Below are 21,903 nucleotides of genomic sequence, written 5' to 3'. Positions count from 1 at the left end.
GGGAGAGGCAGAGGCAGAGAGAGAGATCTTCCATCCGCTGGTTCACTCCCCAAATAGCCTCAATGGCTGGAGATTGGCCAATCTAAAGCCAAAAGCCAGGAGCTTCCTCCAGGACTCCCATGTGGGTGCAGGGACCCAAGCACTTGGGCCATCTTCTGCTGCTTCCCTAGGCCATAACAGAGAGCTGGATTGATAGAGGAGCAGCCAGGACATGAACCGGCACCCATATAGGATGCTGGTGCTATGGGTGGAGGCTTAGCCTACTAAGGGGGCCATAGCACCAACCCCTCCAGAATATGTCTCAATTTGAATGGTAAATTTATATTGGATATACCTGATCTGTATTTAGGTTTCATAAATTTACAGTAGAAAAAGTAGATTTTGATACTCAAATTGTTCCAAACATACTGCAGTTTTCCAAGAAATGAATTACGTATTTTTTATTTGAATTCCAATTAACTTGACTTAAATGAAATTAAAAATTGATTTCCTTGGATGCACCAGCCATATTTTCAGGTACTCGGTAGCCACATGTGGCTCATGGCTGTGGTAGTTGCCAGCACCAGTATAGGCAATTGCCACAACATATCCAGACCAAAGCCTTGCTCATAGAAGGGTTTTTCACACTTTGTGAATAACATTTGCATTATGAATACATGGGATTGGGAGCAGAAGAACATTTCTGAGCGTCTTGTTAGGGGAATGAACCAGCAGGTAGAAGATCAATATTCCTCCCTCCCAATCTGCTTTCAGATAAATAAATCTTTAAAAAATATGTGTTAATAGTGTGCTTATATCACGGATTTCATGTATTCATAGAATTCTACAATCACTTAGAATGGAAAATCCTTTGCAAGGGTAAGCCTGCTTTTTAGAAATATTTCTGTTGGGAGAGATGTCTTTAGTTTTGTCAAACTCTTTATTTGGGAAAATTGCAAACCTGCGGGTTTACTGAAATAATAGTACAGCGAATATTCACATAGCTTTCACCTACATCAGCAATCAGCAAGTGTTTTCCGTAAAGAACGAGGCAGTATCTTACTAAGTGTTGCAGGCTGCGTGCTTTCTGGTTGTGGTGTGAAAGCTGCCATACACATAAAGGAGTGAGTGTAACTGTGTTCCAATAAAACTTTATTTACAAAAACAGGCCCTGAGCTATAGTTCGCTGACCCTGAGCCAGACTCAGTAATTGCTAACATTTTCAGTATTTTCTCTGTCACTAAATATGTTATGCATTTTTTTCTGAACCATTTAGAAGTAAATTGTAAACCTCGTGATACTTCACTCCTAAATATTTCAGTGTGCATCTCCTAAGAACAAGGACATTCTCTTAATATCTCAAGGTACTAGATATGATTGTATCAAGGCAGGGTTCCCACCAAGAAACAAACCGGAAGAATGTGTTTGGAGAAAAGTTGATTGCAAGGAATTGGCTTGTGCCCTAGGGGGCAGGATGGAGAGAGGGGCTGGCTAAGCGAGTCTGGAATCCCAAGGGCAGGCTGGACTTTCTCAGGCATGGGTGGAAGTTGCCAAAAACCCATGGAATTATTCTTAATAATTCTTAATGCCTTTCAAATACAATCTGGCCTATCTGGATTGCCTACGATAAAGACAAGTGATTATACACATTTTTCACATCTCCAAAAATAGCTTCATAGCAGCACCAGGGTTAGCATTTGAATACCTGAGGACGAGGACTTAGCCAAAGAGACACACATGCAGGCTTGCCAGAGGGTCTCCAAAACAGCCCATTTTCTTCCAATCCAGGAGGAGGTTGAGATCCCTGAATTAAAGTTAGTTGCTGTTTATTTAGTGTAAGTGGTTTTTCCTGATGAATGCAGAAAAACAACTGCCTAATTATATTTGATACTTGCTCTGCATTTCCATAAAAAGATCTGCCTAGGCTCAGACATTTCAGAAACAAGAATTCCTAACCTTGGTTTGTGGGATGCAGCCTGGTGTTTTTTAAAAAATTAAATGAAATGTTCTCAACCTTTATTTTTAAAAAAATGAACCTCTAGCAACTATAATGGGGATTGGTAAGACAAAAACTTTGGTTTTAGGAGTTCTTGCCCCACAGAACATTAGTAGTACTGATTTTGTTCTGCACATAAGAAACTCAATGCCAGCAACGTTAAGTCAATATGTAAATGAATCATTATATGTATGCCATGTTTAAAAACTGGACTCAATAAGTAAGTAAATAATTAGCATATTCACGAAGTTTTAGTTTCAGGTATACTTTACTTTTCTTTAAAAAATGTGCTTTCTTGTTGTTTTCTTCAGCACACACTAATGGAAGAGGGACAAAAAGAGTATAATTCGTATGTCTTTATGAAGCATGATTATTTTACATATTCCCAATAAGAATAAAATAAATATAGCAAAAGCTGCACTTCTTGAGGTCTTTGAGCATGGTTCTGGGCTAATGACTTTATAGAGTATCTCGACCTGTACAGTAACTCTTGAGAAGGTGAAGTCTCTATCTCAGTTTTCCAGTAAGGAATCTGGGCCTTGGAGAAGCTTAGCCATTTGCTCAAGGGCTCATAGTAAGTAGAAGAGGCGAAATCAGGGTCTGATTTCTTTGTACTGTTTAGCTATTCCATTGTGAAAAATGATCTTAACTAATGACGGGGATGGCTGTTTCCATAAAAATAAGCTTGGCATATGTTAAAGATGATTGAGTATGAAGGCTCTAAATTCAGCTTTTCAGTTTTAAATACTTAAAGTAGCTCACATAAGGTAGCTGGAAATTCAGTTATATCTATTATTAACCTTCTAATTGTTTGCATATAAATGAATGTTTCCCACATCCTTGAAAAGGTTAATTTTCTTAGAGGAATCTATATCCCTAAATTTGTCCTTTAAAAAAAAAAAAACTAGAGGTACAAAGTTTTATCAACTACTTTGTACCATATACTAATATAATCATTTTAAATCTCCTTTAATTTAAATTTTATTTTATTTATTTGAAAGAGTTACAGAGGTAAAGACAGAGAGGTCTTCCATCTGCTGGTTCACTCCCCAGATAACCACAACAGCCAGAGCTGAGCTGATCTGAAACAAGGAGCCAGGAGCTTCTTCCAGGTCTCCCACATGGGCACAGGGGCCCAAAGACTTGGGTCATTCTCTGCTGCTTTCTAAGATGCATTAGCAGGGAGCTGGATCAGAAGTGGAGCAGCTGGTACTTGAACCAGTGCCCAAATGAGATGCCGTCACTGCAGGCCAGGCTTTAACTCACTGTGCCACAGCACTGGCCCCTTGTCTTTTTTTTTTTTTTTTTTTTTTTGTGACAGGCAGAGTTAGACAGTGAGAGAGAGAGAGAGAAAGAAAGGTTTTCCTTCCGTTGATTCACCCCCAAATGGCCGCCACAGCCGGTGCGCTGTGCTGATCCGAAGCCAGGAGCCAGGCACTTCCTCCTGGTCTCCCATGTGGGTGCAGGGCCCAAGCACTTGGGCCATCCTCCACTGCACTCCCGGGCCACAGCAGAGAGCTGGACTGGAAGAGGAGCAACCAGGACAGAATCCAGTGCCCCAACAGGGACTAGAACCCGGGGTGCCGGCGCCACAGGTGGAGGATTAGCCTAGTGAGCCTCGGCGCCGGCCCCCTTGTCTTCTTTTTTAAAAAAGCTTTTTTAGTTGATAGATAATTGAACACCTTTTATGGAGTACGCTGTAAAGTTTAAGTACCTTTCAATATTGTATAATGATCTACCCAGGATATTTAGATTACCCAACATCTCAAACATTTGCCATTTCTTTGTCATGAGAACACTCAGGCTGTTCTCTAGCTGTTTTAAATTTTACAATACAATATTGTTGATTTACACCCCTCTGTTAACGACCCCAAAACATGTTTCTCCTGTCCGGCTGTGACTTTGTACCTTAGATTCTTATTTGCTCTAGAGGCATAGTAATGAAGAATAAAACCCAGGGGACTGACTTCCTGGCTTCTGAGCCTCCTGGCAGGCTCCCAGCTCTGGCCACCCTCGGTTGGCCTCATCCACAGGGCTCAAGCTTGGCTTCCAACGGTCTCGGGGCAAGCATCGTCAGGAGCGTTCGTGTCTTGGATGACTGAGGACTTAGCAGGAGATGTTCTTTGCAAAAATTTAGCAGAATTTCATGGAGTCAGGAAAGTTTTCTCTGCACTGTTAGGTACAAACATTGTAGATCTTTCAGGAATGCTAGGCCAAAAATTGTGTTTCTTAAAACTTCTCACGAATAGAACAAGAGCTGGCTTTGTTTATATAGTTAAGACCTCGGGAAACCCTTTGGGGAAAATCATGCATATTATCTCATGAGGTTTGGTCTAAGTCAGCAAATGTGTTCCCAAGCTTGAGTTGCTAGAGTTCTGCTTTGTTCTCATGTGGGCCCTCTCCGAAATGTAAATTTCAGTGTGGCTTGCTCACTGGTGGGAGCATTTAAATGCGCTTTGGAATAATTCACTGATCTGGATTTTTTTTTTTTTCTCTTGTTTTCCAGTGACCCAGAGCAGTTGAAGAAAGAATTAAATGAACTAGTCGATGCCATTGAAGAACATTTTTTCCAGCCACAAAAGTATAATCTGCAGCCAAAGGCAGAATAAAATATTCCAGCCTTGGGCATAAGTACATTTACCTCCAATCAAGCGCAACCTGATAAGGAGTCGTTTTGAGGGCTGAATGATTCAAATTATCACTATTAGTATTTATATCTTTTAGACAGATCTGTATTACTCATTGTCTTAGTTTGATCTTTAAGGTTAATAAAAAGAAAGAGCAAAACCTAACAAACCAACATTCCTTTAAAAATGTTGAGCAAGGACCTATCTGAATTTTTCAAAATAACTTTCAAAAATAGGTCAAATTAATATGCCTTAACTTACATAAATGGATGTCTTCCCTGTAACTCTTCTTATGTATAGTTGAAACAGAAAATCTGTGTGATTACTAAACTCCCAACTGCCATGTGTAGGATTGCCACGTTTTAGGTATATTTACTGTGATGTTCCCATCAGTTCCTTAGGAGTCAAAAGAAATGAATAGATCAAACGTGTTCATGTTCAGGGAAAAGGTAGTTCCTAGGAACATGTAAAGTGGAGCAAAAGATAATTTAAAACAGTAACTTTCTTTAAGCTCTATCGTTTTGTTCTAATCATATGCCACTGTGTGTTACACATATGGTAGGAGAAGCAGCTTCCCTGTGTTTTATTTGTTGATGCTCATTTTCTCTCTTTAAGTCTTGGGAACCAAACAGTGATTTGTAATTCGGGAAGTCGTTTATTTGTTCAGTTTTTTTGCTTAAGCACAATTTAATGTAATTCTCGGACGTGAGCAGTTACTACTCGCTTCACCCTGAATTTGTCACATTGTTCTTCTGTGATCAGAAATGTAGACTGCCTTTTCCACGCCTGTTTTTCAATCTGTGCCTTTACCTCATGGTTCATTGCCATACAGCCTTTCAAAGTGACTCCAGTGGCCGTGAGCTAGGAGCAAACTGTTCCTTGTACATTTATGTATTTTCCATCCATTTCTACTTTTAAAGCGAATGATTACAATTTTATTATTACAATCAAGCCAAATGTTTATTAACAGTTCTGGAATAATAGAAAATCATAGTCCTATTGGCAATCTTTTTTCTAAAGTGAAGGGAAAATGGTTTTCTACCTTAATGATACACAGTTTGTGTCCTGCCAGAAGTGCCAAGCCTACAAGAGCCAGTATTTTCTATCAGCTCCTCCTGGAGAAGCTATATTTTTTTTTATTTAAAATGCTTTCTAGTCTTAAACTGTACTCTAGCAAAAAGAGATGTTAGATCCGTGTCCTCTATGGACCTTTTTTAAGCATGTACCCCATGCCCCATCACAGAGTTAATTTCTAGAAATACAGAAAGACCCATCCCACCGTGCTGGAATTCAGGGTCTAATTGCTGGGCCAGTGGTAGCAATCATACTTAGAAATTTTGTACTAGAGTTACTTGCAAGATTGTGGGGAGGGATTCATTCTGCCCAGAGGGTGCTTCGTATCCTAGGGTGAGGTTGCCCTCGTTCAGCATCAGGGGCGGGTAGCAGCTGAGGATGGAGCAGTCTCCCAAGCTTGGAGCAGTGCACAGGTGCACACAGATGAGGGTTTAGGGCAGAGGGAGATGATGAAGGCAGAGCCCAGAATATACTTCTGGATGTACCCCTCCTCTCTGCCATGCATAGGAGCAGGCAACTCCACTGGACCTAGACGGGATTCCCCCCACCCCAAAGCTGTTTCTCACCCACATTCCTAAGAAAGAGCATGCATGGGTGCCCGTTAAGCATTTCTTAATGTCTGCCTGTTATGGGATGTGGGGGTAGCACCGGGCGGTGCATCAACACTAAGGCCCCTGGGTTTTAATCCGTTGAATCTGTGACCTTGATTAAGTCTCAACCTCTCAAAACCTCAATTTTGTCTTTTGTTTCAAAGACTTTTTTAGGGCAGTTACAGTTTCACAGCAAAGTTGAAAGATACAGAGATATTCCATATGCCCGTGTCCCCCACTTTATCAGTGTACCCCACTAGAGGATATACGTGTTACAGTTGCTGACCCAGCACCCACCATTGTCCCCCAAACCATGGAGACAAGAAGATCTGTGGTTGAGGCATGGGGAGGGATGAGTAGGCAGAGAGCCTAGGATTCTGTGCAGTAAAACACTCCGGGTGACATTGTAATGACAAGCACTTGCTTTGTGCATTTGTTCAGACCCATTCAATGTACAGCACTGATAGTGAGCCTGACAGAAACTGTGGGCTTTGGGTGATGTTTTGACATTTTTTTAAATAAAGAAATGTTTCTCAGTGACCTCTGAGGTCATTTCACACTGTGGGTCTCTAAGTGATGGAGCGATAAGGGGCAGCGATCACCAGTACATCGCTGACATCTGGCAGAATGCTCTTGGGAGCCCTAACATCTCAGTAGGTACCAAAGAGGGCAGCCTTGTTTGCTCTCCTGCCTGGGCTGCAGCCTGAAGGGGGTGAGTGCCGAGGCTGAAGCCAAGCGAGACAGGACTGCGTGGCACACAGGTGCTGGGGAAGGCCCTGTGCCGGGAGCAAGGCCGAGTCCCCGGCTGTAGTGAGGACGGAGACCTGTCTCAGTGGCCCACTCTGCCTCCTCATCGCTCACCCTGCCTAGCGACGACTCCGATGTGAGTGTAGAGGTGAACAAGTCCCGCGTCTAAGAGACTGACTTGTAGAGGGACATGCAGGCCAGCTGTTCTAGCTGCTCTTCGTTGTGGTCTCTGAAGTATCAGCTGTCTCTCCTTCCTCCAAGAAACACAGGGAGTGTCACTTATTTACCTCAATCATGGTGCTTAAAAGGGAAAGTATTGTTATTTCATTCACATTGCAAGTGCACGGGCTTTAAAAATAAATGCTTTAAGTGACAGAACGTGCTTTGAAGGGGTTTTGGAAGGGTGGCATCTGTACTGCATGTATGATCTCCACATCCTGAGATGCCACCCTCAGGGGGATTTGTGCGCTTGTTCCACGCTCACCCAGTGAGCCACGTTTGACTCCAGCTGAGAGCAGGGCTCCTCTCTGGGTGCTGGTAGTAAATGTGCAGCTCTGATCGCATGCGTAGTCTAGCCAAGGAAACACAGGTGCCGGCCGTACCCGTCCAGTGCGCTGCAGTGCAGCTGTGCAGCATCTGGACGGTGAGCAGCGCTGGGGCAGAGGTTTGCAGCAGCAGCACCTGTCCTAGTGTCCAGTCCTAGTCCCAGCAGAAGACGGTGCTGGAGGAACTGCGTCCCTCACCCACGTGGGAGACCTGGATCGGGTTCTGAGCTCCTGGCTTCAGTGTGGCCCAGCCCCACATGTGGGGAATGGGCCGGTAAATACAAGATCTCTCTTTGTCTGACTCTTTCAAATGGTGAGCCACGGCTCACCAGGCTAATCCTCCTCCTGCAGCGCCGGCACCCCGGGTTCTAGTCCCGGTCAGGGTGCCGGATTCTGTCCCGGTTGCCCCTCTTCCAGTCCAGCTCTCTGCTGTGGCCCGGGAGTGTAGTGGAGGATGGCCCACGTGCTTGGGCCCTGCACCCGCATGGGAGACCAGGAGAAGCACCTGGCTCCTGGCTTCAGATCAGCGTGGTGCGCCGGCCGCTGGGGGGTGAACCAACGGAAAACCTTTCTGTTTCTCTCTGTCCACTCTGCCTGTCCAAAAAAAAAAAAAAAGGCAATTTAACTCCCAAGTTCAAATTCCTAACACGTGTTTAACACAAAATGGCTCTGGGAGATTATTTGCATGTGATTTCCTGCATCCTCCCCTTGTTCAACTCTTGCTACGAGAATATTTGTGTAGCGTAACTCAACCATTGAAAGCCAGATGTCACACTCTTTAGCAGTCGAAACTGCAAGTTTAAAATAACATCACTTCTACAGCTTTCTCCCTGTAAGCAAAGCATGATGACTCCTGGGGTTAACTGGAGCAGAAAGAAAACTGCGCCGGGGAAGCCCCCACCGGGGTCCTGCTCAGCGGCAGGGAGGAATCCCACTTCTTCCCACCTGGTTCCTTTTTGTGGGTCTTTGTAAATGAAATTTGAGAAACAGAGCCGTCAGTCACCTCCCACTTGTGCCCAATTAAGACCACTTTCTTTTTTTTTTTTTTTTTTTTTTGATGTAATTTTTTTTTTTTTTTTTGACAGGCAGAGTGGACAGTGAGAGAGAGAGAGAAAGGTCTTCCTTTTGCCGTTGGTTCACCCTCCAATGGCCGCTGCAGCCGGCGCATCGCGCTGATCCAAAGGCAGGAGCCAGGTGCTTCTCCTGGTCTCCCATGGGGTGCAGGACCCAAGGACTTGGGCCATCCTCCACTGCACTTCCGGGCCACAGCAGAGAGCTGGCCTGGAAGAGGGGCAACCGGGACAGGATTGGTGCCCCGACTGGGACTAGAACCCGCTGTGCCGGCGCCGCAAGGCGGAGGATTAGCCTAGTGAGCCGCGGAAGATCACTTTCTTATGTGGCCTAGACCTGGTGCTGCATGGAGTTGGGCACACAGACCGCCCCTCTAGCTTCTAAATAGTTTTGAAACCATTTCAAAATAGCATTGTGCAACTTCCAAAGGGAAGTTGGGGTTGCAAGTTCCAGAGGTGACAGAGCCTGGTTACGTCCTTCAAATACATGGTCCTGAACTCTCTCACCTTAACTGGACAATTGCACTTTTTCAAAACGTCTAGGTGATGAGAGTGAAATGTAGCTGTGTACCTGATGAGTGTCCTTGTGGTTTAGTAAAACAAGTAAACTACAGATGGGGTACAGACTGACTTTCTCCTTTGCAGGCTCCGTGGACTTCCTTTTCCTAACCATATACTGGCTCATTCCCTGTGATGTGATGACCATGTCTCTGCCCTCTGGAAGCTTCTGGTGCTCACGACTATAATTATCCTAAGCACACAGGTACTTCAGAATTTTCATGAGAAGTGCAATTGATAAGTCTATCTTAGTGCAAAAAATTTGTGAAATCCGTGCATAGATTTTTTTCATAATGTGCATTTTTATGCACTATTTGAAGAGCGCTTGAATAAGATGGCAAACTTCTTTATCAAGTTCTGACCCTGAATCGTCACTTTCTTATGTGGACTCTCCCACTCTGGAGATGGAATAAGTATAGTCTGGCCCAATTAGTTTTTTCCACTCAGTTCCCCTTCTCCCTTGCGCCTAAACTGAACACTGCCTCTTCAAAACACCTGTACAGACTTTTAGTGATCTTAGTGTCTGTTGTAACCTGTCTTTTATTATGGGAATTTATTCTCAATGTTTCTTCTTACGAAGAATATAAGATGCATGCAAGGACGGTGATTTGGCTAGCAATTAAGACATCAGTTGGGATTCCCATGTCAGGGTGCCGGAGTTCAAGTCCCAGCTCTGCTTGGAGTTCCAGCTTCCTGCTAATGGGCACCCCGGGAGACAGCAGCTGGTGGCTCAAGTAGTTGGATCCTTGCCACTCACATGGGCGGCCAAGATTGAGTTCCAGGCTTCTGCCTCTCTCTCTCTCTCTCTCTCTCTCTCTCTCTCTCTCTCTCCTGTACTACCATTGCTACAGCTAAGAGTTGGCAATTCCTTAAAGCCATCGATTATTCAGGAAATGTGCAGATTTCCCCATTTGTCTAATACATTTCATTTACACTTTGAGTCAGGATTCAGGATAGTGTCCATTCATTGTGTTTGCCTGGTAGGCTTGCTACGTCTCCTTCAATCTAGAAATTCTTTGCAGCATTTGCACTATTTCCCATTGATTTCCAAGTCCCAAGGGTTAGTTCTCATCAGCAGTGCAAGCCCCTCCTGCTCTGCTCTTCACAGGTAAATAGCAATGATAGCAATGAGGTTCTGTTAAAAAAAAATGAGGATGAATCAGTGCATCTAGTGTCACTCACAAAGAATACTGCCAGACTGGTTGGGGCAGAAAGAGCTGATGAACTGTTTGAGACAGGGCTAGTAATTACGTCAACCGGGTGGAAGAGTGCTTGCTTTGGGAGCTGGAGCTGTGTGGGATGTCTGTGGTTCAGAGTAATCTGACACCACTAGGTATAGTGATTCCTTTTATCATTCACCTGTTGTAGAACAAAGTTTCATTCTTACGTTGAGTTATAAAGACCCACAAACTAGAGAAGAAACGTGAGCAAGATGTGAGAATGCACGAGGAGATCTGGTGAAAGTCTTGCTTGAATGGATCAGCTACACCGGATGGAAGCACGAGGCAGAGGAAATGGGCGTGTCCTCCTCCAGGGAGGTTGCACTCTGATCCACAGCCTAGAACAGGAACCTCGCTCTTTGTTGATACGGCAGCAAGAAATTTCAGTCAGGGTCAGTGTGCGCGCTGTCTACGAAGGACTTGACTCATTGCTACAGCCATCAGAACGGAGAATGAGCGCCTTTAGCCCCTTCTTTGCAGAGGGCATGGCACAGAAAGCTCTTGAATCCTGTGCTGCCTATGCCGTTCTGTGTTAAGCAGCTATTGACCATTGCACAAAGTGAGACAAAGGGAAAGATTCTGAAAAAAGTCTATGAAGCCATACCACTCCACCAGTGTTATTCCCCTCCATCTGTTCATATCATCAGTGCCATCCCTACCATCAGTAACAGAGACCCGAAGGTTCTGCTGCTTTGAGAATCATCGCTAGCAGAGAAGGCAGAGGCTGGCAGGTGAGTGTAAATCTGAAGGCATAGAGAAGTGTACTTAGAGTTAAGAGGGCTGACCTTGTAAATGAAACAGACCCTGAGTGTTTGACCAAGGTATACATATGATTTGGGAAAATCTTGATATCACAATAATGAAAAAAAATAGAGTATGCCATTTTCCAAACTTAGAAACCTTGAAACAATTAAGAGGTTGAAATAGTTTACATGTGCTCACAAATGGGTATACACTGTACATATTGCTGCCGATGCATTTCAGCCCTCCAGGTAAAAGATGGGTGTTCCAGTTGTTTCCAGACTTTTACTAATACAATGTTGCATTGTTCGTCACTCTCCACTCATTCTAAATATAGGAAAAATGCTGTTGTAACAGCTAAAATATCTTTGTTGAAGCGACGATGTAATATGACCTATGTGAGAGCACTTTATAAATTGCCAAATGGTAAGTATTGCTACAATTGGCAGAGAACGAATTAAATTCATAAATTATGTTGCATTTCATCATCCATCCATTTAGTGTGTGCAACAATGCTTCAAAAACCAGTATCCCTTTGCTGTCCTGTTTCTCAGATATTAACAGTAATCTGTAAAAAGGAAAAAAAAACATGTCTAATATTTGCAAACCATATATCCAATAAGGGGTTAATAACCAAAATATATAAGGAACTCACACAACTCAATAGCAAAAAAGAAAAAGATTAAAAACAGGCAAAGGAACCTGTATAATCCAAAAGCTGTAAAGCTGTACCTATGAAATTTATATTTATTAAATAAAAGATTTCTTAAAAAAACAGGCAAGGGATCTGAATCAGCATTTTTTTAAAGGAGAAGCACCAATGGCCAGCAGGTTCTCAGTGTCACTAATCATCAAGGAAATGCAAATCAACTCCACAGTGAACTGTCACTTCACATCTGTTAGGGTAACTGTTTACAAAAAGATAGGAAATAAGTTTTGGTGGGGGTGTGGAGAAAACAGAGCCCATGGAAAACTGCATGGAGATTCACCCAAAAATTACAGATAGAACTACCATATGGTCTAGCAATTCCAAGTTTGGATATATTCATCTATCAGAAGGAAAAGAAATTAGTATTCCAAGGAATATCTGCACTCAGAGAAGCCAGCATTGTGGGGCCATAGATTAGCCCACCCCTTGTGATGCTGGCATCCATATCATAGTGTCAGGTCAAGTCTTGGCTGCTCCACTTCCCTTCCAGCTCCCTGCTAATGTGCCTGGGAAAGCAGCAGTTGAATGTACCTCAAGTACTTGGGCCCCTGCCATTCATGTAAGGGACCCAGATGTGGTTCCTGGCTCCTGGATTTGGTCTGGTCTAGTCATAGCTATTGTGCCCATCTGGAGAGCAAACTGGTGGATAGAAAATCTATCTCTCTCTCTCCCTGATCCTCTGACTTTCAAATAAATTAGTAAATCCTTGTTAAAAATGAGAAAATAAATTGTCATATACACACAGAGAGTGGAATATCATTCAGCCTTCTTAGAACAACCAGTGAGGATGCTGCCATTTGTGACAATATGAAATGAGCCAGATGCAGAAGGTAAACACTGCATGACACTACTTGGATGCGCAATCTAAAAATGTTGACTTCACATTGGCAGAGATTAGAATGGTGGGTACCCATGGCTGGGGAGTGGAGGGAATTGGGAAGATGTTGGTCAAAGGATGCACACTTTCCATCATAAGCTGAGAAAGACACACAGATCTAAGGTGTGGCACAGTGACTGCAACGAACAGTGGCGACTGTGTATTTGAATTTTGCCAAGAGAGTACATCTTACATATTCTCTCCAATACACACAAAATGGCAATTAGGTGAAGTGACAGGTGTGTTACATAACTTGCTTGTAGTAACTTCACATTACATATGTATAGCAAATCATCATGTTGTGCATATTAAATTTATTTGTCAGTTACATTTCAGTAAATCCAGGAAAAAATATCATATGTAGACTGTACCCATCACACCCTCTAGGAGGTAAGGTTTTGGGCTCTATAGCCAGGCTGACTGAATTTCCACAACTTAGTATGTGACATTGGACAAGTTTCTTTTTTAAAAAAATTTGTTTATTTGAAAAGCAGAGTGAGAGAGAGAGAAAGAGATCTTCCATCTGCTGGTTCACTCCCCAAATGGCCAAAATAGCCAGGGGGGGTTGGGCCAGGCCATAGCCAGGAGCCAGTAACTCCATCTGGTCTCCCATGTGAGTGACATGAAGCCAAGTACTTGGAACACAATTACTTGGGCCATCATCTGCTGCTTCCCAGGGACTCTAGCAGGAAACTGGATTGAAGATAACACAGGACTCAATCCCAGGCACTCCAGTATGGGACACAGGTGTCCTGAGCAGTTGCTTAAACTACTGCCCCACAATGACCTCCAACTTCATTCTCTTTATTTTTTTATTTTTTGAAAATTTTTTTTTATTTATTTGAAAGTCAGAGTTACACAGAGAGAGAAGGAGAGGCAGAGAGAGAGGTCTTCCATCTGCTGGTTCACACCCCAAGTGGCTGCAACAACTGGAGCTGTGCCATTCCGAAACCAGGAGCCAGGAGCTTCTTCCAGGTCTCCCATGCGGGTACAGGGGCCCAAGGCTTGACTCTCTTCTACTGCTTTCTCAGGCCACAGCAGAGAGCAGGATCGGAAGTGGAGCAGCTGAGTCTCAAACTGGCGCCCATACAGGATGCCGGCACTGCAGGCAGCAGCTTTTACCCGCTACACTACAGCGCTGGCCCCTTCATTCTCTTTAGCAGCTAAATAGGATGCTACAATCTGGAAGTAATGCCATCTATTTAATCAGTTCCCTTATTTTTAAAATTTGTTTATTTGAGGAGAGAAAGAGAAGGAGAAAGAGAGAAAGAGAGAGAAATCTTCTCTCTGCTGATTCACTCCTCAAATGCCTACGACAGCCAGGGCTGGAACAGAGCTGGAGCTAGCAGCCAACAGCTCAACTTGTCTCCCACGTGGTGTACAGAGACCAGACTACTTGAACCAGCACTGCTGCCGCCTAGGGTGTGCATTGGCAGGAAGCTGGACTTGGGGGCTGGAGCCGGGAATCAAACCCAGTCCCTGCAACATGGGATGCAGATCCGGCTGCTTGATGATGTAAGATCTGTGAACAAAAAGTTTTTATATACCTTGGAAATATGCTTATTTATTGTACGTTAGAGTCGGAGAGACAGACAGACAGACAGACAGGGAGCCCATCTGTTGGTTTACTCCCCAGGTGCCCGCAATAGCCAGGGCTGGACTAGGCTCAAACTGACAGCCTGGAACTCGATCTGAGTCTCCCATGTGGATGGCAAGGACCCAACTCTGTGAGCCATCAGCTGCTGCCTGCCAGCATGCACATTAGCAAGAAGCAGGAACGGCCCCGGGCCCCTGGCACTCTGATAGGAGCTCTGGGTCTCCCATGCAGTATCTGAACCACTATGCCAAACACCCACCTTAATTTTCACACTGGGAAAGAAGAATCCTATTTCATGACGTGGAAGAACTTCGGAACTTCACGTTTCGGCAGCCGTTCTCACTGGAACACTGGCTTGTTGCCAAGTCCTTTACGGCTGCTTTTATGCTACAGCAGAGGGGAAAGTTGGAACGCAGACTGACGTCCTGCAGAGCCCATAACACTGATTCAATGACTAAGTGAGCACTGTGTTAGAGAGGGGAAGATGCTGAGTGCAGGGACGATGCCTCCTCTTTGTCTGCGTGACCCCCATGCCTAGCACGAGAGGGTGGCACGCACAGCTCACCAACCAAGCTCCGCTAAGCCCCTGACGGTGCCTCCCTGCCAGTTGGGGAATCTTGGTAATTCTACTTCTTACTTAATTTTCTCTCTAAATGTCCCAATCAAGAGCCCACATTCCATTTAAGAAAGGAAAACTTCATCTCCCACTTGTATTTAACAACAGGAAAGTGAGAAGAGGCTGACCATCTCCACTCAGATTCAGGGTTGAAAGGAAACCGCCAAGTACTGAAGTGAGAGCTTCCACTGTTACACTGACAACATACAAATCCCTATGCCATGGAAAAGGAGGCTCGCCCAGGGCACATTTCTTTAGCATGTGCTGATCGAGGGACACTCAGTTCCATGCATGTTCTCCTGAGGCTGAAGGATCAGAGAGGCCCACAGGCACGCAATTCTACCAGAATGCCTCTTGACGGGAAGGCTATGCTGAAAGCCAAGGGGATAACCAAACCTTCCCTTTTTCTTGCTAACCCAACAGAACAATTCAGTGCAACACAACTCTCAAAAACAGTCATTTTAAAACTCAGTGCTGTGGCTTGGCAGGTGAATATGCACCTGCAAGGCCAGCATTCCATAAGGGTGCCGGTTCAAGTCCTGGTTGCTCCTCTTTGATCCAGCTCTCTGCTATGCTCTGGGAAAGCAGTCGAAGATGGCTCAGGTGCCTGGGCCCCTGCACCTGCATGGAATGTGGCAGACATGAAGCTCCTGGCTCCTGGCTTCGGATCAGCTCAGCTCAGTCGTTGCAGCCATCTGGGGAGGGAACCAGCGGATGGAATATCTCTCTATCTCTCTCTCTCTGTCCTCTCTCTCTCTCAGCCTCTGCCTCTCTGTAATTCTTGGGCCCTGCACCCGCATGGGAGACCAGGGAAGGCACCTGGCTCCTGGCTTTGGATCAGCGCACCGGCCGCAGCAGCCACTGTGGGGTGAACCAACGGAAAAAAGGAAGACCTTTCTGTCTCTCTCTCTCTCACTGTCCACTCTGCCTGTCAAATAAATAAATAAATAAATAAATAAATAAATAAATAAATCTTAAAAATAGAAGGAAGAAGATGACCCAAGTCTTTGGACTGCTGCACCCATGTTGGAGACCTGGAAGAAGCTTCTGGCTCCAGGTTTCAGATTGGCCCACCTCCGGCCATTAATGCCATTAGGTGAGTGAACCAGCAGATGGAAAATATCCCTCCCTGTCTCTGTCTCTCCCTCTATGCCTAACTCCGCTTCTAAATAAATAAGTAAATCTTATAAATAAATAAATAAACTCATACTGTGGTACAAGAAGTCTTTAAAAAGTTCAAATAAATGCACTTCATGAAAAAATTATAAATGGATTTCAAATTTTTGGCACCAAAATTAATTTATCTTTTAATTCCATTTTCTAAGAACTTTTTGAGTCACTTCAAATAGAGAAGAATTAGGCTCACAGGCAGAGCATGCAGGCTAAAATTCCAATTTCTTGCCTACAAGTTTTTTGCTTTAGGACAACTCATCTGAACTCCTTAAGCCCCCCCAAAAAATAAGGAAATGGGAAATAACACCCGTGGGGGCTGCTCAGGAGGTGAAACAAGATGAGACATAGGAATGAGAAAGTACCGTGCACTGCGCAGACGGCCTGCAGGTGATGATGAATGAAAAGGCGTGATGCGGTGTTCAGCTGCCGGCCATGCCAACCAAGCTGATCTGTCCTCTGCCTTGTACAAACCTGCTCGTTCATTCCTTCTCTCCTTCATGTCTGCCACTTTCCAGAACTGCCTGAAGGGAGCTTCAACGTATTCAAGGCATCGAAACATTTAAAAATAAGTGGAAAGGCAGGCATTTTGCCTAGTGGTTAAGATACCAACATCCCACTTCCAAGTCAGTGAGTTTGAGTCCCAGTTCCGGCTCCTGACTCCAGCTTCTTGCTATGGCAGACCCTGGGAGGCAATGATGATGACTAAAGGAGTTGGACCCCTACCACTCATGTATTAGACCTAGATTTTGTTCCCAATTCCTCGCTGCAGTGCGGGCATTTGAGGAGTGAACCAGTGGATGGGATCCCTGTCTGTATCTGTCCATCTCTCTATTAATCAATTCACTAATTAATTAAAAATAATTTTTAAAAACACAAGCAAGAAGTCACATTTCAAAAATTAAAAGTCATAGGAAAGGAGTATTCTAGTAGAAATAAACAAAAAAAATTAGTGGATAGAAGATTGAAGGTAGAATGAAAACAGGAGTAAGGTAGAACCCACACTTCTAGACTGTTTTTTGTGGATTTTATGAACGAGCAATATTTCTCCAAATTCCAGGAATTGACAAAGAGACACTAACATATTCTTTGGTCAAGTAAAGACATTAAAACCCAAAATTAAAACAAGTAGAACAGCATTCCACTGTTGACTCGTATCATAACTTTATAAAGGAAAAATTCTTAGGGCCCGTGCTGTGGCACAGCGGGTAAGGCTGCCACCTGCAGCACCGGCATCCCATTTGAGTCCCAGCTGCTCCACTTCCCATCCAGCTCTCTGCTATCACCTGGGAAAGTAGTAAAAGATGGCCCAAGTCCTTGGGCCCCTGTACCCATGTGGGAGACCCAGAAGAAGCTCCTGGCTCCTGGCTTTAGACCAGCCCAGCTCCAACTATTGTGGCCACTTGGGAAGCGAATCAGTGGATGGAAGATTCTCTCTCTCTCTCTCTCTCTCTCTCTCTCTCTCTCTCTTTGCCTCTGCTTCTTTGTAACTCTGCCTTTCAAATAAATCTTTTAAAAATTCTCTTTGTGAATACCTATAAGCTAGGAAAAGCATGATCTCAATACAGAGTATTCTAGTTTAGTTTTATGAAATTACGCATGATTACCTGTATTTTGTCTTGGATGGATGAAGCATGGCACAATCTAGCAACGGCTTAGAAAGGGCATTTGTGAGTCATTTAGAATGTGAAGGAATCTTGATGCTCACCAAACATTGAACTCCAAATCTGGTCCTTGAGCCCAGTGGTCAGGGCAAGGATGGACAGACAACCAGTTGCTTAAGGAAAGAAAGGTTTTTCCTGGAATATCCCTGACAGAAAGGTGTTTCCTGGATTCTTCTTAAAAATACACTGTGTGGGCACAAACTGTTGAAATCTTTACTTAATATATGCTAAATTGATCTTCTATATATAAAGATAATTGAAAATGAATCTTGATGTGAATGGAAGGGGAGAGGGAGCGGGAGATGGGAGGGTTGCGGGTGGGAGGGAAGTTATGGGGGGGAAAAAGCCATTGTAATCCACAAGCTGTACTTTGGAAATTTATATTCATTAAATAAAAGTTTAAAAAATATACTAGGTAAGATATTAAATATCCTCAGAGCAAATGGGGAATTTTAATAAAATGTATTTTCCCACTATAGACAGAAGGAATAATATTAACGTGCAACTCAATAAAATTAGTCTTCTGGACATAGCCCAGGCACACTTCTGTTCACCTGGGTTGACCTAACAAGGAACTGATGCTGTGGGATCCAGATTCTAGAGTCCCAGGGTGACTGTCATTCAGGTCACCACAATCATGTCTTCCTAAACCAAAGGTTTGACAAATCTTGAGTGTCAGTGAGTTCGCAGTTGTCCCATGACTTTAAGTCCTTTTATAGCACATCTGGAAATCAGATCTTCTGATGATGGTAAGACAAGGAGTCATGGTTTACCTTTCAGCTCACCTGGGGACAGGACCAACATGCCTCTTAGGACAGTTAAGAAACCCAATGAGCACACAAGGGTAGTAGGAGAAAGTCCAATCTAAGAAAAGTATTATATTCATATAATTATACCATATTATATTATAGATTATGCTCATATAATAATGAGGCCAGTGAATTCACAAATATTATGTATTATGAGTTGTTGCATTCATTCACTTGTTCAGCACATATTTACCGAATGCCCACCAGGTGCTGGGTTCTAAACTATGCATTGAAGACAGAGCAGTGAGCAAAACATACAGGATTTTCTGCTCTGCAGGAAGGGGTAAGGATAAGGACAAGTGACAAACAAGATAAACAAACAGCCAGTATGACATATGAGAGGATAAGTGCTATGGATAAATATAATGCAGGAAAAGGGAGTAAGAATAAGTGTGTGTGTGTGTGTGTGTTTGTACGTGCAGGCATAGAGTTGGTTTCCATTTTCAAAAACCTTCCTAGGAATGCCGCATGGAGAAGGTGATGTAGACAAAGCCTGAAGCAAGTGAAGGAAGTAGGGCCATGTAAATGTCTGAGAGGAACACCCGAGGCAGAGGGAGCCCTGAGCTCCAAGGCCCCAGGGCAGCAGTGTGCCTGGCAGTTTTGAGTAACAGCGCAGCCAGTGTGGCTGCCGCAGGTGATGAAGTACCAAGGTACTGGTGCGGGAGTGCAGGAGGGGGAGGATCCTATAGGGCTCTATACACCCCCATAAGCGCTTTAACCTTTTCTCCAGGAACCCCTTAAGGACGCAGAGCGTTCTAAGCTGAGCAGGGGCATGATCCAACTGATACTTCAACAAATTCACTTGGTCGATATGTTGAGAACAGACTTGAGGGAGCAAAAGCAATAGACCGGTTAGCCAGCCGCAGCATCCTAGGTGAGATGATACATCACGTACCAGCTACGGCAAAATGACATCTGGGCTAAATGAAGTGAGGGCCTTGCAAGATTGAAAGCTTCATCCCTGAGACCCATAACTAACTCTGACAGTTTACAGAGAACTTCTCTTTGCTCTCAGACCAATGTGACCCAGTGAAAAGCAATGGGCTATTTAGCACTCACTCAGCTCAGTGCCCGATGCCCGGAACCACGAAACCAGCTCAGATGTGAGAGCCCCAAGGAAAGGCTGGATATCGTCAGAGAGCTGCCTGGAGTGGCTGCCTGTGCACAGCAGTGACAAATGGGAGAGGCTGCTGAAAAGCGAAGTGGAAGCAGTGCCCAGAGTTTTATCTTCTTTGTCCATAAAAGGAGCTCAGACACTTCACAGAAGCCTCTGGCGGGGCTCCAGCGCGCAGACCGCCATTCCCTCCCCGCGTGGATTTATGGCATCTCACCCATCGTAAGCACAAGTTCTTCACGCAGTAAAACTCCTGTTTATTGAAATGGCTGAGATTCCAAAATCGACATTGGCTATCTGTTTGCTTAATCATCATTATATTTCATCATTATTATGCCTTTCGAGAAGCAATTTTAGGGACCTAGTATTATAGGCAAGTCGATGTAATGGAGTCTCTGATCTTGCCTTTATTCCATTTTCTTGTGAAAAATATCTCTTACAGCTCATTAAGATACTTGATTCTGACAACTTACTCTTTGGATGCTAAAAGTTGTGCCTTGGGTTGGCAGGGCTGGCAATTGCATAGCCTTGGTGCATAGCCTTGGCTAAGAGAATTCTGCACAGCAGAAGAGAGTTCAAACACGCATAGCCTCTACCCTGATGCTTTTCCCACTGAGTGCAGACTTGTCTCCCAAGCCGTGTCCATCGAGGGCTCCAGAAACTCACCACCAAACAAGGAGAGCTACTGAGAATCCTAGCGTTTGTCCATTGCAAACTTAGTTTCTGCCTTCATTGACGCCACTTTTGGAAATAATCCCTGAAGTTACCAACTCTTACCTTATCTTGAAATTAAGCAAAAACACGTCATAACAATAATTAGGATTTGTCTTTCTAACTCATATGAATAGCTAAGGACCTAACTAACAGCTATAATAATAAATGAATAATTTTATTGAAGGTCTCTTCTCCATATTAACCAGATGTTTAACTTTAGATTCTTATATGGTTCCCTTAACATTTTTAAAAGTAAGGTGACCTCTGTTTCCTTTAGCCTCTGGCCCCCTACTTGCTTTAATAGTTTCATTGGTTTACAGTTTTCTAGAGTTCTGCAGCTGTAGTTTGTCAGGCTTTTATTAACAAATTATTAATGATGCTGTAATGACTAACTTAAGAAAGTGTTTGTAGGGGAGACCCCACAACAGTGGTGCGTGGCAGAGTTTTAGGATGAGCTGGAGGTGCAGAGGTTGTCCAGACCAGGCAATGCAGCAGCCATTATGGCCGATGCCCTCCCATCAGGGGTTTCTGGCATCAGCTAAATGCCCCTTGTGCGGCAGGTCACCACGCTTGTGCTCCTGGGCCACACCCATTTGGAGAAGCAGAGGTCAGAAGCACAGTCACAGAAGCATCTGGCCCGGTCCCCTACTTAGTTCTGTTGGTGGTGACTTAAAGAGCTACAAACAACACCTTCCTGGCCCCCTGTTGCTGTCCCTAAGGCTCTACTGCCCCCCACACTCGGCTGGGAGTCCCAGGGCTACATGTGTAGGGGAAGGGGCAAGGTCCCTCCTACACAATGGCGTTTGCCTGTGACAGCTGAGTGGTAAGCTCTTTCCTCTCCACCCTGCCCAGGGCAAGGTGGCCCTCCCCACCCTGCTGGACTGTCTTCTTCCTGCCACAGCTGCAAGATGGAGAGGTGGCCAAATGAGTCCTGCACAGCCGAGAAGAGTTTAACTGTCTTTATTGTGTATTATTAGAGGGTGGTCTGCACCTGTGTGCCCACCAGCCAATCAGGCTAATTACCACTCCCCTCTGGAAGTGGAATAAAAGCCTGGGGCACGGTGTGCCCAGCCCTTCCCCTTTTATTTGGCCTTTTGCCATTGCAGACACCTGCTGCCCCTCACCTCCAGGACACGTGGCCTTCGGGCCACCTGCCCCATGCTTCCTGGCCTGCACGCTCCCCCACATGGCTGCTCCTGGTACTCAGTATGAACCCAGATTTCTCTCTTTCAGATAGGGCCCTCCCTCTCCTATGCATTTCTCTCACTGAATAAAAACTTTAAAATGTTAAAAAAAAAATTAGAGGGTGGTCTGTTTCCAGGAAGCTAAAAGTACTCTGAAATCCCTCATGATCATTCCTAGGGCACTAACACCCAGGAAAAGTGACCCAGGCATTGCTGCTTCTCACAAAGCCATGGGCCTTCCCTGACCCAGGTTAGGGTCAAAGCAAATAGCCTCTTGCCACTGAGTTCTGAATGTCCAGGCT

At 44.5% G+C, this 21,903-nt stretch overlaps 1 protein-coding gene across 1 annotated transcript in view; it reads left to right on the top strand.

The window, feature by feature from the left end:
* The window catches only part of PGM2 (phosphoglucomutase 2), a 45,890-nt gene extending 39,051 nt beyond the window's left edge, over positions 1-6,839 (top strand). The window contains exon 14 of the mRNA XM_062213053.1: positions 4,482-6,839. Within this exon, the coding sequence (XP_062069037.1) occupies positions 4,482-4,584 (103 nt within the window). The 3' untranslated portion in view covers positions 4,585-6,839. The remainder of the gene's footprint in view (positions 1-4,481) is intronic.
* The last annotated feature ends 15,064 nt before the right edge of the window (positions 6,840-21,903 follow it).

The sequence above is a fragment of the Lepus europaeus genome, chromosome 16 (genome assembly GCF_033115175.1).
Source record: "Lepus europaeus isolate LE1 chromosome 16, mLepTim1.pri, whole genome shotgun sequence".
In the NCBI taxonomy this organism is placed as follows: domain Eukaryota; kingdom Metazoa; phylum Chordata; class Mammalia; order Lagomorpha; family Leporidae; genus Lepus; species Lepus europaeus.
The sequence above is the reverse complement of the archived record's forward strand: the minus strand, read 5'-3'. Positions and strand labels throughout refer to the sequence as shown.